Source organism: Petromyzon marinus, chromosome 38, assembly GCF_048934315.1.
Source record: "Petromyzon marinus isolate PM22_M1 ecotype Great Lakes invasive population chromosome 38, UKy_Petmar_22M1.pri1.0, whole genome shotgun sequence".
NCBI classification, from domain to species: Eukaryota; Metazoa; Chordata; class Hyperoartia; order Petromyzontiformes; family Petromyzontidae; genus Petromyzon; species Petromyzon marinus.
In genome coordinates this window covers 10,112,768-10,130,986 of record NC_133704.1, presented here as the reverse complement: position 1 = coordinate 10,130,986, position 18,219 = coordinate 10,112,768, and the positions used below count along the sequence as shown (strand labels likewise).

Genomic DNA, 18,219 nt, shown 5'->3' with positions numbered 1-18,219 from the left:
TCGCCTTAGACGCACAGACGGGGGTGGGGTGGGGGGCGCGAGCGGCGCGTGCGGACTGCGATTTACAAACGCCGAGCGCCGTGCGCGTGCGCGCGATCGCCTCACACGTGGGGCGGGGGGGAGGGAGGGGTCTGCGGTTCCTCCGCGTGACGTCACGCTGTGCGGAAGTCGCGCGGTGACGTCGCGCCGAGTGACTCACGTCGCGTGACGTCACGCGACGTGAAGTCGATCGTCATCAGGTGTGTTGCGATCGAAACGTCGTGATATTATTATTTTTTTTCTATCTCCGTGGCTTTACCGAAAGACCCAAAGAATATCAATATGTCTATCTAAATTTATATTTCCCATATCGCAAATAAAACGAATAGCTGTGGAAATCCACATTGTAAACCACGTGCACGTATGCATACATAAAGTTCCGTGGACTTTTTTTGTTATGTAACTTTACATTGGCTGCCAGAGGAAAGAGGCCGTCCATAAATGACGTCACGCACCTCGGGGAGGGGGGGGTCAGACATTTGTGACGATGGATGATGAGGGGGGGAGGGGTTGAGAAATGTGACGTCACATAAAAATGTGCAACTCTAAATCAATTTAGACAACACGTTCTAATTAATTAAATAGACTTTAAAAAAATTTCTCCTACAACATCAGAGTGCAGCGCCACATTAAATACGCACTACAATGACAATAGTTTAAAGCAATTTGAAGCATGTTTGATTTTTTTTTGGGGGGGGGGGCAGAGCTTTGTGATGTCATATTTGAGGGGGGCGGTCTGACTTTTTGTAACGCCGTGTGACGAAAGGGGGGGGGTCAAAATTCGTCCAAAATCGCGTGACGTCATTTATGGACAGCCCCAAAGCCCATTGAGACAAGTTTCTCTTTTTTTTTTACAAGTTACACCTCGTGAACCAGTCACGAACAGTGGTTGGATCTTCTGCCCTCATCCACTGGCAGCAGCAATGGATGGATACGTGTGAAAAGTGCATTTGAATAAAGACCTTGAAGCTGGGGGGGGGCGAAACACACCCACACCCCCATGTGTGATCATGGGCAACTACCCCATCAGCCACGTGGCATTCTGCAAGACTGGCCAACTTGACGCTCACAAACACACACAGAGCACGATGGTTCTTGCCAACTCGCAAGTCGTGCAGACCTCTCTCTCTCCTCAGCTGTTTATGAAATGTCACGGTTCTTTCCCTCAAGGGTACAAGCCTCTTCTCCCGTTTTTATGTTTCCTTCCATATCAAGTCGCCCCGCCGCCTCTCTCAGGGGGCAGCAATCGAGTCGAGAGAGAGAGAGAAAGGCCAGAGAGACGAGAGTAGACACCCCAAACAATGTGACACACAGAGAGGAAGCAATGAAACACGGATACAAACAAAACGCACACCCTGCGTGTGTTTTTAAAATGTGATCAAACCTCATCCCGCTGGCCAGAGCGGGATGAAGGCGGGAAATGCCGATGCCGGAGCACAGACATACAATGATACAATTAATTGATGTTGCTACACCGTCCTCTGCTTCCCACCATGTAGCCTATAACTCATCGGTGCAAAGCACCAACCAGGCTCAAAATCCTGCTTGTTTTTCCGAGATCTATTCAGATCGGATTCGACCATGGGCGGATTGCTTGCTTTGTAACATCATAGTATGTGTGTGAAGGTAATACAGATGCCAGGAAATGCCAGTTCAGCAATGGCTTATTGAATCTATCTGTGCGGAGCAATGTCACCAACCCCCCCTCTCCCCCCCAGTTATTCTTGAAACTGGCCAATAATCCCGATGCAGGACCCTCATGACAAAGTCTTGGGTAAATTACATTTGGTATTGCATACTATACTCTAGTTTTCGCGTGACATTGCACTATCACTGGTTTCACAAGCATAAATAACAATTTAAGAACAATCGTCGATGACACTGCCATAAAAGGAAAACATATAGTATATATATAAAATACATAATTCGTGACGTTTCAGCCAATGGCTCTTCTTCATAGCGATTTCCAATTCGGGAAGTGGTATTTAGAAATGGGTAGGTTATATAAGCGTAGTACTGTATACAGACTCAGACTTTAACACTTTATTTCAGCTGATAAGGCCCATGGAGATAAGCAAGCTCTATATTGCAAATGGACTGGGCCTCGTCATAGGAACGTGGGATATGCACCGCTGGTTCGGAGCTGCTCAGAGAGACGAGCATGTGAGCATATTTTTAGGTTTGTTTCCACGCCGAGATACACGAGCGTGCATCATAGGGTCAGAGGGAGTTTTTGGTGACGATGTGGGTCGATTCGTAACGTTGACATGTGCTTGGAACCGTTGAACCAATGTTGCCAAATTTACTTGGATATCCATTCACGGGTCCATTGTCTTTATCATTGCGTTTCGTGGAGATTTCAGTTTCTGCTGCACGAGGTTTCCATTGAAGCCATGACGATTAATCACCCTCCGCGATAGCTTGGGTGTTCAAAAATCAGCATCTGGATCACGATTCAAGGATATACAGAACTGTGTTCTTTTATTTCACTCTACGTCTCGTATGTTGTTATGGCCAGTTATTTCTCGTGCGTGCCCATTAGCCGAGAGGTAATGTTCACGTTCTCTCCTATAACCTCCGTGAACATTAACTCGTCGATTTCTACGCAAAGTATTGGATTGACATACGCGGTGAGAATGTCACAGGCGCTACGAATCTTCTGTCCACCATCCACTAGGCACAGCAGTGGATGGATGTTCTGTCCACCATCCGCTGGGGACAGCAGTGGATGGATCTTCTGTCCACCATCCGCTGGGTACAGCAGTGGATGGATCTTCTGTCCACCATCCGCTGGGGACAGCAGTGCATGGATCTTCTGTCCACCATCCGCTGGGGACAGCAGTGCATGGATCTTCTGTCTCCCATCCACAGGGGACAGCAGTGGATGGATCTTCTGTCTCCCATCCACAGGGGACAGCAGTGGATGGATCTTCTGTCCACCATCCGCTGGGCACAGCAGTGGATGGATCTTCTGTCTACCATCCACAGGGGACAGCAGTGGATGGATCTTCTGTCCACCATCCGCTGGGCACAGCAGTGGATGGATCTTCTGTCCACCATCCGCTGGGGACAGCAGTGGATGGATCTTCTGTCTCCCATTCACAGGGGACAGCAGTGGATGGATCTTCTGTCCACCATCCGCTAGGCACAGCAGTGGATGGATCTTCTGTCCACCATCCGCTGGGGACAGCAGTGGATGGATCTTCTGTCCACCATCCGCTGGGGAAAGCAGTGGATGGATCTTGCACCTTCTGTCCCCCATCCACTGGGTCTTTCGATAAAGTCACGTAGATAGGTTCAAAGAAAATAACAGAAAGAAAATAACAATTTATTATTTTATTTTAACCTATCGACGTGACTTTACCGAAAGACCCAAGAATATGAATTCCTGCAGTCACGAAAGCTTAAGTCAAGCAGTGGATGCATTGCCGGTCCACCATCCGCTGGGGACAGCAGTGAGCAACTCCGCGGGCTGACGTCATCCACGCCCATGTGGCAGCCTGGGTCACGCGTTACCGTGACGTCAGCGCACCGAGGGGCGGGGGCAGGAATGTGTGGGGGATCGAGGGGAGGGGGGATCAAGGAGGAAGGTGACGTGTGGGGCGGGGTTAAGGGAAAGAGGAGAGAGTGGGGGAGCAGAGGGGGAGGGGTGGGGGAATTGAGGGGTGAGATTACATTGATTGAATAGGGGAATCAAATGGGAGATTTAGGAAAGGAGGGCGAGGAATCTTGAGATAGGGGAAGTGTGTGGGGATCAAGAGGAGGAGGGGGATGTGGTTGGGGGATCATAGGTGGTGGTAGGAGTGTGTGGGATCATGGCATAGTGGTGGGGGGAGGTATGTGGGGAATCAAGGGGAGGAGGGGAGTGGTTGGGAATCGAGGGGTGAAATGAGGAGGGTGGAGGGATGTTTGGCTTGAAGTGGAAAGTGGGGAGCAAGGGGAGGGGTTTGGAGGAAGGTGGGTGTTGTGTGCAGAAATGGTTCAGGAATGTGGGAGGCGTGGGATTTCAAACGTGGTAGGAGGGTGGAGGATGGAGCAATGGTTTAGGATGTGGAAGAGTGAGGCGAGGACATTGGTGGGGGATCAATGAGTCGGGGATCGAAGGGTGAGGGGGGGTGTCAAGGAGAGGGGTGGGAGATCAAGGAATGGTGGAACAAGAAGTGGGAGGATGGGATGGAGGATCGAGAGGATGCAAGGAGATGGACGGGAGCGATGGTCGGGGATAGGGCAGTTTTCTTCACTAATTCTCACGGGGGGGGGGGGGGGGGGCGAGAAATCATCAGTGTGAGGTCCGCCACACATTTAAAACCATTCGGGGTTGACAGCAGCACGATGATGGAGGGGTGTTTTCACGTGTTGTGTATTGTTGGGGGGGCCGCACTAAAGACCACCAGGGGACGCCAGTGGCCCGCGGGCCTTGCAATGAAGAACTCTGGGACTTGGTGGATCGAGGGGTGAGGGGTTGAGGGTGGGAGCAGGCTGGGCGCGACGCTCGCGGGTTGCCCCCAAACTGGACGTCTGTGAGAGACGTCCCACGAGGTGACTGATCCTGGCACATTATGCAAATGAGCTATGACGTAACCACACGGGGCGGGGGTGAGGGAGGGGCAGGTTAGGGGCTGGGCTAGGGTGGGTGAGGAATTGATGGGCGGGGTCAGGGCCTGGTGAGTTGTCGAGGGGCGTGGTCAGTATTGTGCGTCAAAGGGGTCCCCGGGTGAGTGAGTACGAGGGGCGGGGCTGATGGTGAGTGAGGGGCGGGGTTGCTGGTGTGTGAGGGGTGGGGCTGGGGGTGAGTGAGGAGGGGCAGGGTTGAAGGTGAGTGAGGGGCGGGGCTGGTGGTGAGTGAGGAGGGGCGGGGTTGATGGTGAGTGAGGGGCGGGGCTGGTGGTGAGTGAGGGGCGGGGTTGCTGGTGTGTGAGGAGGGGTGGGGCTGGTGATGAGTGAGGGGCGGGGCTGGTGGTGAGGGGCGGGATTGCTGGTGAGTAGAGCGGGGCTGGTGGTGAGTGTGGAGGGGCGGGGCTGGTGGTGAGTGTGGAGGGGCGGGGCTGGTTGTGAGTGAGGGGCGGGGCTGGTGGTGAGGGGCGGGATTGCTGGTGAGGAGGGGCGGGGCTGGTGGTGAGTGAGGAGGGGCGGGGCTGGTGGTGAGTGAGGGGCGGGGCTGATCGGGGGGGGTGGAGCGCTGGAATCGAGGGGCGGGGAGGGCAAGGGGAGGGGGTAACGAGGGGCGGGGGGTGGAATTCGAGGGGCGGGGTGGCGGGCGGTTCGCTCGCCCTGCGCACGCGCGCTGCTGGCTGCTGCTGCTGGCGCGCGGTGCACGCTGGGAGGAGACTCGCGAGGCGGCGGTGGAGGCGGCGACTCCCAGTTCCGCGCGGCGGAGTCAGCGCAGGCGGCAGAGAAAGTCTCGAGGTGAGAGAGAGGAGGAGGGGGGCCCTCACCCTCACCGCCACCGCTGTCTCTCTCTCTCTTGCTCGCTACCGCCGCACGCGTTATTATACCAGCCGCTCACCCGTCGCGCTCACCTCCCTGCCCGCGGCGAGGTGAGCGGCGGCGGCGGCGGGGCGGGACCCGAACCGCTTTGCCGCAGGAAGATGGCGGCCGCTGGCGCGGGCGAGAAAAAACAACAGCGCGCAGAGTCGAGCGTGAGGGAGCGAGCGAGCGAGCGGTGTGTGTCTGCGTGTGTGTGTGTGAGCGCGTGTGTTACAGCGCGAGGGTTGTCGTGGGGATGGCAGTGGTGGCATTGAGGCGGTGTTTTTGGTTCGCGTCGCCGTGCGTGCCGAGGTACGGGAGCGAGGGATGCAGGTGACGCCCGAGGAGAAGCGGCCTCCTCCCTCCCTCTCTCTCGCTCACTCCACTCTCGCTGTGCGGTCATTTCATTTAATAACATCGGCGTGTATACTAACATACCGCGACATATATATTTAAAACACACCTGACAATGTTTGCCCTCGCAAATGTACAACATCGACGATTATATATACATACTCATAATTAATAGCGTACGTACGTACCCAAATGTACAGGCGTGCATCGCCACATTATTTTCATTTAACCTGATGTTCTTGCCAGTTCGCCCCGAATGAACGGCACGACGTGCCGTACGGGCTTTATTAAATACGTGCCCCACCACAATCCCTTCCTTTAGGGACTCCTTTAGGGGCATCATCGGTGCCCCACAGTGGGCAAACTTGGGAGCATCTTCACCAACTGCCCATCGCGGCAAGGGGCGCGCTCCGCGTGTTTGTGTTGTCAACGCGGCTTCCTTGGCGCGCACGGTGCTGCGTTTGCGTGCGAAGATGATGGGAGAGAGGAGATGGGGGGGGTGGTGGTGGTGGAGGGGGCAGAGTTTGGCGTTGGCCAGACGTGGCGACGTGCGGACATGGGAAAGAAAGAAAGCCAGCGATGCAAGCGCGGTTTCGGGGTTTTTTTTAGTGTGTGTGTGCGCGTCAAGTTTGTCGGCGAATTCGTTCCGCGCGTATGCGACAAACAAGAAAGACAACGGGGGTTTTGGCCCCCGTGTTTGTAAGAAAGACCTTCTTTCGTTCGGTCGTGTCCCTCTTTCCCCGAGCTGGAATCCTTGGCCGCGGTACAAGTTCGTGACGTAATTGCCGTTTGTCGTTACTGCCCGATGGGGTGTGGGGGGGGGGGTTTGGTTTCACGTGAAATGTTTCGTTATCTTAATTGTCATTCAATGTCGCTCGTGAATTGTAAAACAAACAAAAAAATCCAAATGCTGCAACGAGGCATTGACGGCAGTCATGATGTGTGCCGACATTCACACTCCTCCACCCACACTGATGGAATGGAGCGCTGCATCATTCCTCTGCTGAAAGGAATGATTAATTCACTGGACGCGCAATTATTATTTCTCGTGTGGAGAGTACATTCATTTAATCGTAGAATTTTAAGCATTATGGGTAAGCTTTGGTCATAGCACACGACTCGCACACAGAAGGCCGCTGGGATCATATTCCGGTCAACAGTCGAACCGGGCCTATCGTCCTCCCTGGGTTTGGGTCGATAAAATCGGTAGCACTTTCTGGGAAGTTAACCAAGGTCACCGCTGCACCTAGCCTGGCACAGCAGCAGTCAACCTTGGTCGTAGACCGAACGCTCACCTCAGGTAGATATAATTTCAAACTAGTGACTCAGGTCCATCAATGGAGATCAGCGCGGCCGCATTGATCATTTGAAGCAAGGAGACACGTTTACGTTTTGAATAATTATTGTCATGTGGGGCGTAGAAGTGTTTACACAGTTGTGTGATTTCTCATCGTTTGTGTTTCACTTGGCAGGTGTCATTTGCGGCGTCGGATGAGAATCTCTGGACACGTGCGCTTCCACGGAATAAAGCCGTCGCGTGTTCAGAATTTCGAGTCGGAGGCCGTGCCAATCGGAGGAACTCGGGTGTTGCTTTGCTGAGGCCGATCTTCGTTTTGGATAATCTGACGCCATCGCAGCAAGCACGATGGTCCTGTCTCAGAGACAACGGGATGAGCTGTGAGTACCCCACGCCTACAGATATTGATTGGTGGAGAGTGCCTAATTCTGCGCTGTCAGCAACTAACCCAGGACGCGTCCGGTGCGGTCTGGCAATAAGAAATGCAAGCTCTCCGTTTGCAACACAATGCACCCGTTTTATTTTTAGTGCGAGGGAGTCCCATGACACCTTTTGGGTCCCAGTTTTAGACTCGGGTTGCCAGTGCACTCGGCTGATGATGCTGTTTTCAATTTGGAAAACCAAATCCAATTTTGACTTAAGCTGTCCGTGTGTGGTGGGCATAACAGCTCGGTGTGTCGTGTATCTGGGGCAACGTTAAGATTGTTTGCTTGGCATGTCGCTGTTGCTTAACCCCATTGCTGCTGTTGGCCATTTTGTAGTGTGATAAATCATTAGCTTTTGCACCTTATGAAAGGAAAATTGTACGTTTAGCAAAAGCTGTCTTGCAGTTTTGTGTGAAGTTCTGTTTGAAATGTGTATAATCTTTTTTACATTTCGTTGCATGTCTGTAGTTTTTTTACTGGCCAAAATGGTTGTCATTGACTCCTGCCAAAGGTTTCGGTATTGCTGGTTGTAATGTAGGTGTGTGATTATGCACTGATGCACCCTGCATTTTTCAGTACCTAGGCCAGAACGGTTTATTTAAGCTGGTTATCGACACGAACAATCGATGTATTATCTTTGTGAACGCGACCTCGAATGCAACTTAATGAGCATACTCTTATTGGTATGGTGAAATGACATTGCTTGGATGCAATTATTTCCAATTTATTAACAACTATGCAATTACATATACTGTACTGGCAAGACTTTTTTTTTTGTTTTGGTGAATATTATATTTTATAGCAAGTGAACATTTTCAAATACTGTTCATTTTCGATGATCTTGCCTTAGAACAAGACATTAACATTTGTAGGAAAATAATCGAGAGTCATTGATGGGTTTATTATGGTCCGTCGGAAATGTGCACAGGCAGCTGCAGTGTATAGCATTGTTTTTGGGGAATGTGAAGTTCCCAGCTCTATAACCATAACCCCAGCATCCGGTGGTTGCAGATGAAGTGGGTAAAGAATTGCAATGCTGCTGTTACTGATGTCAGCCGATGACACATTACCGTGCTCTGTCCAGGCCCGCTGTGCAGCGCATGCACTGCCCTGGCTAATTGGTATCGTTATAAGTGCTCCAATGACGTAGCCTCCTTTTCCACCCGTCTATTGTTCCTTCAGCTAAGTGCACTGTTAAAACTGATCTCAAATAGATTTAAGGAATTTGGCAAGCCCTGCTACCTAGCTACCTATAAAATGTGCATGTTTGCAACTAAGGGAAGACTTGGCAAGTCCTCTGTTGAGATTGGGACATGCAAAGGTTAAGTAAATAAAACGTTGTGCACTCCTGCTATTAGGTCGTGTCTCGTGGATGGAACGTTTGTTCATAGTCTTAATATGTGTGCTACCAGATTTCATAAATGAAAGTAAATATTCTGAATTTTACATTTAAAGAATATGGTAAATTATGTTTCATTTCAAGCTTTAGATATTGTATTGGTACTGTAGTGACAATTCTCAAATCTTAAGACAATCTTATGGATGGCTTCACATTACGAAAAGTGTCTTTATATTTAACATTGTGTATGTAACTGTTGTCAGAAGAATACACAAATACGAAATGTCAGTGACGGAAATAGGCACAGGTCCTGACATGTCAGAGCCCAAATATTGATGCTTGTCTCTGTATACAATATACTCACATAGCAACAATCCAATGTTTTTTTTCACCATTTAATACAGCTTCTTACTGCTGTATGCATGACATGGTATTTTTCCCTATTTTATTGGGCTTAATTTCTTAAAATGTTTCCACTCAAGTCCATTTTAAGCGTGGCACAGATTAGTGGAACAGATGTGTGCATGCCAAGGTAAATGCTGTTTCAGGAATGTTGTTGCAAGGCTGTGATCATTCTTCATTAGGTCACACATTTTCAAATAAGCACCTGAAGGTGGTCTGTTATTAGCATTCGACTTTACCTCGGCAAATATTTTTCTCTCTTTGTATTGGGTAAGCTTGTAGCTACACTTAAATCTACAGAATGAAATATAGACCCTTTTTATACCGTTTGTGGTGATTCATTTAACACGTGGCTTTGATATAATACATCCATGTACACTACAATGTTATTGACCGTGCCAACATTCTTCACGTGTCAGCTGGATTTAATGTAACGCTTTTTTAATATTTCAAAGCACACGTGCATTAAATACATGTAGCTTTTCCAATGAGTCAAATTTTTTGTGTACATTTCCATTCCATGTTTTCCTATCACATTTCTCATCTTTAGAGATAAACTAAAACAACAAAAATGTTTACCAGGTAAGGCCTACTGAGCTATATAGCTCTTTTTCAGAAGCGACCTGGCTACAAATAATAGTCCAATGAAGTGGCTTATGTGGAAATGTATAGCGGCCAAATATTCTAAACACACGTCTCTAAATGCGGAGGGAAAAACCGGAGGACTCGGGAGAACATGCAAACTCCAAATATACAGGCATCAGGGTCGGGATCAAACCCATGGACTCCTGCATACCAGGCGAGGTTGTTAGCATCTCGCCACCATGGCAGCTCCTAGAACTGGTGTTAAGATACTGAGGCCATATTTAAAGTTTAATTTGCATCATTAAACATGGTTGTCACCCAAGCCAAGTACCAGTTTAATATATTTAATCTTTATGAAGGAGCGTGCTGTCAAGCTCTACGCTTAAGGCTGAGTTTTAGCCCATGTCACACTTCTGATTGGGCCATCGCATGGTATGTAGAGGCCCACCCTGCAGAAAACGCTGTGAACAGATTTACCTTGGCAAGCTAACAGATGGGGGGGAAAGGTACATGATGCCAATTCTCCAAGATGGCTCATAGTGCAAGACTGCCTGTTTTAATCGTGGCCGAAGTGTGATTAGAATAGGAATTTGTGTGCGTGAACCTTGGACCTGTCGGCAAACCACACCACCTTTGAACCAGCTGCTGCACTTGCCTGGCACCACAAAGCTAGATTTCCCTGTAAACCAATTTTTGATACCGCAGATATTTCCCTTGCAATACCAACGTCTTGTGGTTTTCCTCATTTTGTTTCTGGAAGCTGCTGAATTGTTGATAATTTGTATTGTACAAAAAGCATTCCGTTCTCCAAATTAAATGTATAATTTCATCTCAAGTTGGTTGCCGTTGTCTTGTGGCGACAATTCTGATTGAAAAATAGAAAATTACCACAATCTGGTGTGGCAAAAGAACAAAACTAGCATGCATAGTAGTATTTAGTACTTGCTTTTTCTTGCTGGATTGCCTTTATGAATCTATTTTGGTGTCTGATCTGAACAGACTAATCTCCAATCATAACGCGCCACACAGCCTATTTACTGCCGCATTCAACTTATGCCTTGTATATTAAAACAAAACAGTATTGTATTGCTTACTTCTGATTGCCTGGTTTGGTAACATCCCTTTTATTTAGGCATTGTAGTGACCCAAAATGCCATGATAAATCAGCAAGTGACAGCTGTAAAGAACATGCAGTATTGGACAGCTGCCTTTGGTAATTTTTCTACAACTGGGTTTTAGTAAAAAAAAATGTGCAAGGCTTAATGTACTGGAGTGGAATGCAGCACATTGTTTGGCACGGAGCATACAAATGAAACTGCTTTGTGGATCAGCTGCTAATGTGGCAAAGGGTTGCCCCATGATCAATGTTAAACAGAGTTGTGCTTTCACCTTGTAGCTTGGCAGCTGCGTGGATACAGAAGACAGTGAAGTCATTCGAGACATGGTTTGTCATGGATGTGTAGATAAATGCGCTGCTGTTACTTTATTTGCACTTGCAGTACTCAAGGATAATGACTTATGACCATTTTAATAAGGAGGCATTGAAATCTTGCAACATCTCAAAGGTCTCGCTGTTCTCATGTTTACAATTGTGGCTTCCAGGGTGATTACGGCCGTTTTTTAGACTTTGTAACCATAGGGATTACAAGAAGGTATCTCCTTAAATAATTATGAGTCTAAATGAATCTGTATTTGCGCTGTGTAAAGTGACTCAAAGACAAGGTCTGCTTGCAGTTACTCAGTATGAAGAATTTATAGCTCATCTTATACAACATGGACTACATTTTACGACTTGGGTCAGTTGGAGAAACGGTGGGGGGCGGGGAACACACCCCCAAATGTTGTATACCTATTGTTTCAATTTACCAAGGGTTATGTGGAATTAAATTTGGAACCTTAAATGCCACGTCAAGCTCATTGCGTTTGAATGAAATTCAATTCATGCCGCAACACAAAGGAATGTTTGATCATGATAGCAGAAAATTCCGGTACTGAAATATGCTTTGCAAAAATGAAGCACTGAAAAAAAATGTACTCGTGAAAAGCTGAAGATAAGTAAACAGGATTTTTGCTAAGGAATGGTAAACCACTGCTTACATTTCAGTGTGATTCTACCTGGTAACCATAGCAGGTATGGACAGGTAGTCACGTGAAGTCACTGCTTAGAGTTGCATCTGATATTTTTCTGTATCACTTGTTGATAGGTTACCTGATGAGTGTTTATACTGACGTAGATATCGCAAATCATGGAACGGTTTTATGTCAATATTTGTGTCTCTTTTCATTGACCTTCTTACACATCAGACATGCTGAGATACAATAGTGCAACTGGTTTTTATTTTAAAGCAACATATTTATTTTCAATTCCCTCTTTTGAGAAATGTTTTTAGAAAGACAGTCTAATTTTAAAATTGAACAACTCAAGAGTACAGTCCATTTAAATGTGGGAAATCATAACTGGTGGTCAAAATGAGATGATCCAACACCATAGAATGAATTAAGGGTGATGGCATCTTTAATCACCACTGTCATAAAAAGTTTAATAACACAGCACCATTATTTGTTGCACTATATTTCCTCTTTAATGTCGTTTGGTGTGAGACCTAATGATGCATGTAAAAGAGGCGCACAAACACAAGTTAATCTGAAATAATGGATAGTGTACATCCAGTACCCATAAATTCACATTGAGAGATGAAGTCAAACAATTGTTACCTAAATGCGCTCGACTGAGTAGTCACCACCATTCATCGTTAAAATCGAGTTGTTTAGTGCTGTTTCAGTTCCTTTCAAATGTCTATTTTTCAGAATCCATTTCAAAGCATGTTTACCAATGCTTAGCTTTTCGTTGTAGCCAAAGAATCTTGCTGTGGCAACCTTGCTTCATTTTTCTTGCATTCAGTGAATTGTACGGATGCGTGAGAACACTGGCATAAAAAGATGTGTAATTTTCAGTGTCATCCACACTAAGCATGTATATAAAGTGGTGCACTAAAGCCACTGAAACTTAGCATTTAGACACTAGTTGATTGAGCTATGTATATTTAAAAACATACATTTGTTATTTTTATTTCTCTATGAATTGTATATCTGATTTAGATGTTGATATATCTCAATAATGCCTAACTGAAATTCATTATTCATTCCTGCATGAGTAAAATGTGATTTGGTTGTTGAGGTTTTGCATCCATGTTGGTGCAGTATCCATGCTGATAGCTTGTGTTTTGAGTTTTGGGTGGACCATGTAATAATTTTTTTGAGCTGCTTTAGGTGGAAAGGTTCCCAAATGTAATGATTTTCATCTAATCCCAATCAATACAAATGCTGCTGATACATTTGTTGAGTCCCCACTTGGCTCTGGGTACTGAACTGCACAGCTGGAAGTGCACCCTCTGGTGGATGAAGGAAGAAGCCTATTTGGATATCGAGTGTTCGGTACGTGTCTGTTGCAGCCACACATTGTGCTGTGCGGATGCTGAGGATTTAGAAATGTGAAGTGCTCCGAGAAATTACACTTGGTGCACTGGCCAAACATAGAATTACCATAAAAATGTCAGCGCATGAGCAAGTGAGCATATCAACTCGAACTGAGTCTATGTTAACATAGAACATGTGAGCTGTGGCCTTTGTTGAGCAGAAGTTGTCAAGCCTGTGTATTAGTGGTTTGATAATTCACAAGTTAGAGAAGCAAAAACGAAACACATTCTTCAGTAGATCCTGTGAGAGGAGTAAGACCTTTCAGTCTTGGTTTTGATCTTTATCATTATGTCAAGCTCTCAGATGTGCTAATTGATCAACACGTGGAATTTGGTTATTTACACTCGACAAATACAAGGCGAGTAGTAGCAACCCTTATTCAGCAGCACACATTTTATAAAATAAATTATTCCAAAAGTTAAGGTGCCCAGAAGGATACAGAATTTAAGGTATAAACTGAATTACTCAAATATACACTTATCCTGTTTTGTACAAAATATTATTTTGGAATTCACTTCTAAATGGATGTTGTCTATGAAAAATGTAAGTAATGGTTTATTTGTTAATATTGTTGCTATGCCTGCTGCATATTTTGGGGTAATTTTAAACGAGTGTGAACTTGTCTCATGCCCTAGAGCTATAGACTTGTCATTGACTTGTCAGACGATGACAAACCTGGTTCCGCCTACCCAGAGACCACGGAATTCTCGAACCACTGTATTATTGCACTCCACAGTGATGTGAGGTCATGTTCGTGTAACTGCCGTCGCAGGTGTATGCAACTGTACAGATTAATTCTAATTCAGGACTAGATTAATGAGGCGGTTCTTGCCATGTTGCAAGCATTTGCAAATTAGGCCCGCTGAAGTTGGAGTAAGGTGCGCCCGGGATAAAATGTGGTGTGTGAAATACACCGCCCATTGCTCGTTCAGACGTTAATGTTAACAAAGTTACTGGAACCTTGGAGTGTGATGAACCAGTTTTAATGTCATGTTGTGAATTAACATGGAATCTTAGTCGCTAAGTTTTTGATACTTTTGGCTTCCTTTTGTAGCCATGATAACCCCTGCCCCCACCAACATGAGTGAGTAGTGTTGTATAGTCATATAGGTAAAATGATCAAATCCAGACCAGAAGTTCGTTCGGTTCTCAGTCTGCTTGTCCTGGTGATGGTCGTGGTGGCAGCATGTTCAGTCAGGTGGTCCAGACCTCCCTTTCCCTGGCGACAGACTTAGCTTTTCCTGGGGAATTCTCAGGCGTTGACCAGGCCAGCCGAGCGACATCGTCCCACCAGCGTGTCCTGGGCCGGCCCCCGGGGTCTTCGCCCAGTGGGACGTACTGCCCGGTAGAGTTCCAAGTGGAGTTCACCCGGGGGGCATCCTTAGCATGTGCCCAAACCACCTCAACTGGTGCCCCAAACCACCTCGGACCAGAAGATAAATGCTTGAAATAGACGTCCAGCATGTACCTCCTGCCACCTTGAATGCCTACAGATTAAAATAATCCTTCATTAACCCCAAACGACGCCTGGAACTTGCAAGTGGTCTCGCCTGCAGACTCATGGTTGAGGACTCCTATACTAGTTCATATTACAGACCATTAAGGACCAACATAGATTGGTTCAGTTGAACTGTTTCAGGAGGTGTTACATTCATCTCTGCTAAAATGCATTGTTCTGTCAAAGCCATCAATGCAAATAAATGCTAATTATGCATCATATACTTGTTGGAACTGATTATTTAAAGCAATTTGCAGTATTCTGCGAAATAATTGACAATGTTGCTTTCTTATGGGAATGGAATCTTAATCTGTTTCCATTAAAGTCCAATTAAGAAAGGCCAATGTAATGACTTTTGGCACAGATGGTTAGCTTATATCGCAGCTTGATTGGCCTAATTATGCGTTGGCCTGAATTATGCAGATCCTTTAACGGGGCTATCAAGGTTAATTACCATCAGCGTTTGTTAGTGGCGCCCCTTCTGTCTGAAAATGAGCATTGTCATGATCTGAGAGCAGTGACAAAATTCCTGCCACTACTGGGCAAACAGTGCCACGTGCGGTAATGGGTTTTGTTAACCAAGCGGTCACGCTTCTAATGAAAAGGTTGATGGCTTGGAAGATGCAATGAATGGTTAGAGCGATAGCCCATTTTGGCAGCACGATTGTTCGTCCAGGTCACAATATTTAATTGAGCCGAAATGATTTGCAACAGCTGCTGATCAAAGTATTGTCCATACGTGGCTCATTTGTATGTTTAAATTAGATTGAAATTTAAGGGTGTTTATATTTGATATTCTATGTAAACGCTCGTTAAATGACCCTGCCTGCCGTTCAAATTCCTCAAGTCTGTAGACACTTTGGACACGAACTGACCTACAATACAAGAGAAGTGTTGGAAAAGGCCTTTTCAGCCATGTGGAATGTTTAAATGTTCCTGTAAATAATGTACCTCAAAATATCTCGTGTTTAAGCTTTAATGTCATGAATTAAAGCGTGTATATTATTTTGTGTGTGTTCTATTCGATCTTTTAACTTTTAGTTAGCAATTGGCTCAGACTTGGTATTAAAGAAAATTACTTTAATGCTTGGCAATATATCAAACTTTGCAATAGTGTTTCATTTTTTAGATGGTACAAAGAATAATGCATTTACAAGTACAGTGAGGGAAAAAAGTATTTGATCCCCTGCTGATTTTGTACGTTTGCCCACTGACAAAGAAATGATCAGTCTATAATTTTGATGGTAGGTTTATTTGAACAGTGAGAGACAGAATAACAACAAAATCCAGAAAAACGCATGTCAAAAATGTTATGAATTAATTTGCATTTTAACGAGGGAAATGAGTATTTGACCCCTCTGCAAAACATGACTTAGTACTTGGTGGCAAAACCCTTGTTGACAATTACAGAGGTCAGACGTTTCTTGTAGTTGGCCACCAGGTTTGCACACATCGCAGGAGGGATTTTGTCCCACTCCTCTTTGCAGATCTTCTCCAAGTCATTAAGGTTTCGAGGCTGACGTTTGGCAACTCGAACCTTCAGCTCCCTCCACAGATTTTCTATGGGATTAAGGTCTGGAGACTGGCTAGGCCACTCCAGGACCTTAATGTGCTTCTTCTTGAGCCACTCCTTTGTTGCCTTGGCCGTGTGTTTTGGGTTATTGTCATGCTGGAATACCCATCCACGACCCATTTTCAATGCCCTGGCTGAGGGAAGGAGATTCTCACTCAAGATTTGACAGTACATGGCCCCGTCCATCGTCCCTTTGATGTGGTGAAGTTGTCCTGTCCTCTTAGCAGAAAAACACCCCAAAAGCATAATGTTTCCACCTCCATGTTTGACGGTGGGGATGGTGTTCTTGGGGTCATAGGCAGCATTCCTCCTCCAAACACGTTGAGTTGATGCCAAAGAGCTCCATTTTGATCTCATCTGACCACAACACTTTCACCCAGTTGTCCTCTGAATCATTCAGATGTTAATTGGCAAACTTCAGACGGGCATGTATATGTGCTTTCTTGAGCAGGGGGACCTTGCGGGCGCTGCAGGATTTCAGTTCTTCACGGCGTAGTGTGTTACCAATTGTTTTCTTGGTGACTATGGTCCCAGCTGCCTTGAGATCATTGACAAGATCCTCCCGTGTAGTTCTGGGCTGATTCCTCACCGTTCTCATGATCATTGCAACTCCACGAGGTGAGATCTTGCATGGAGCCCCAGGCCGAGGGAGATTGACAGTTATTTTGTTTTTCTTCCATTTGCGAATAATCGCACCAACTATTGTCACCTTCTTACCAAGCTGCTTGGCAATGGTCTTGTAGCTCATTCAGCCTTGTGTAGGTCTACACTCTTGTCCCTGACATCCTTGGAGAGCTCTTTGGTCTTGGCCATGGTGGAGAGTTTGGAATTTGATTGATTTCTTCTGTGGACAGGTGTCTTTTATACAGGTAACAAGTTGAGATTAGGAGCACTCCCTTTAAGAGTGTGCTCTTAATCTCAGCTCGTTACCTGTATAAAAGACACCTGGGAGCCAGAACTATTTCTGATTGAGAGGGGGTCAAATACTTATTTCCCTCATTAAAATGCAAATCAATTTATTACATTTTGACATGCGTTTTTCTGGATTTTCTTGTTATTCTGTCTCTCACTGTTCAAATAAACCTACCATTAAAATTATAGACTGATCATTTCTTTGTCAGTGGGCAAACGTACAAAATCAGCAGGGGATCAAATATTTTTTTCCCTCACTGTACATTGCCTTTTTCACAATCTGTTATTCCATGGGCAATATTTCAGCTAATGTTCTTTGGTGACAACCACGTGTATGTAGATAGTGACACGTGGCATGTAATTTGATGTTACGAATATCAGTTTAAAAAAAAACATTTTCCGAAATGTGTTTTTGTTCCTTCATCGTAAGAATCTTGATTCATGTTACGTTTCTACTTTTGTACGATTGTTTCTCTCTTGATTAAACATTTATGGGAAGGTTAAAGCAAAGGGAACACTAATAATTGCATTTCAATATGCATTGCAATTCCAATCCCAGGGCTCTGCTTGCTTTTCAGAACACATCATTTAATGATGGTATGGAAGAGGCATTTACTATTGGCCCTTGAAGACCTCTGTTGTTATTCCTTTACAAGTTTTCACTTCGAGGATAAAAAAAATTGCACATTGGAGAAGAAACTACTCAACATGTTGAAAACCCTCGGTTTCGATGACTGTTAAAGACTGGGATTCGCGGTGATGATGTCGGCGCAGCTGGCTTCACTGCGGTGACATTTGCAGGGGCATTAGCACTGAGCCACATGGCTACCTCGCAGGACCACAATATCTCGA

At 45.9% G+C, this 18,219-nt stretch overlaps 1 protein-coding gene across 1 annotated transcript in view; it reads left to right on the top strand.

Moving 5' to 3' along the window:
* The first annotated feature begins 5,299 nt into the window (after nucleotides 1-5,299).
* PAFAH1B1 (platelet activating factor acetylhydrolase 1b regulatory subunit 1) overlaps nucleotides 5,300-18,219 on the top strand; it is a 40,129-nt gene continuing 27,209 nt past the window's right edge. Inside the window, exons 1-2 of the mRNA XM_032967640.2 lie at nucleotides 5,300-5,445; nucleotides 7,332-7,536. Coding sequence (XP_032823531.1) covers nucleotides 7,505-7,536 — 32 coding nt within the window. The 5' untranslated portion in view covers nucleotides 5,300-5,445; nucleotides 7,332-7,504. The remainder of the gene's footprint in view (nucleotides 5,446-7,331; nucleotides 7,537-18,219) is intronic.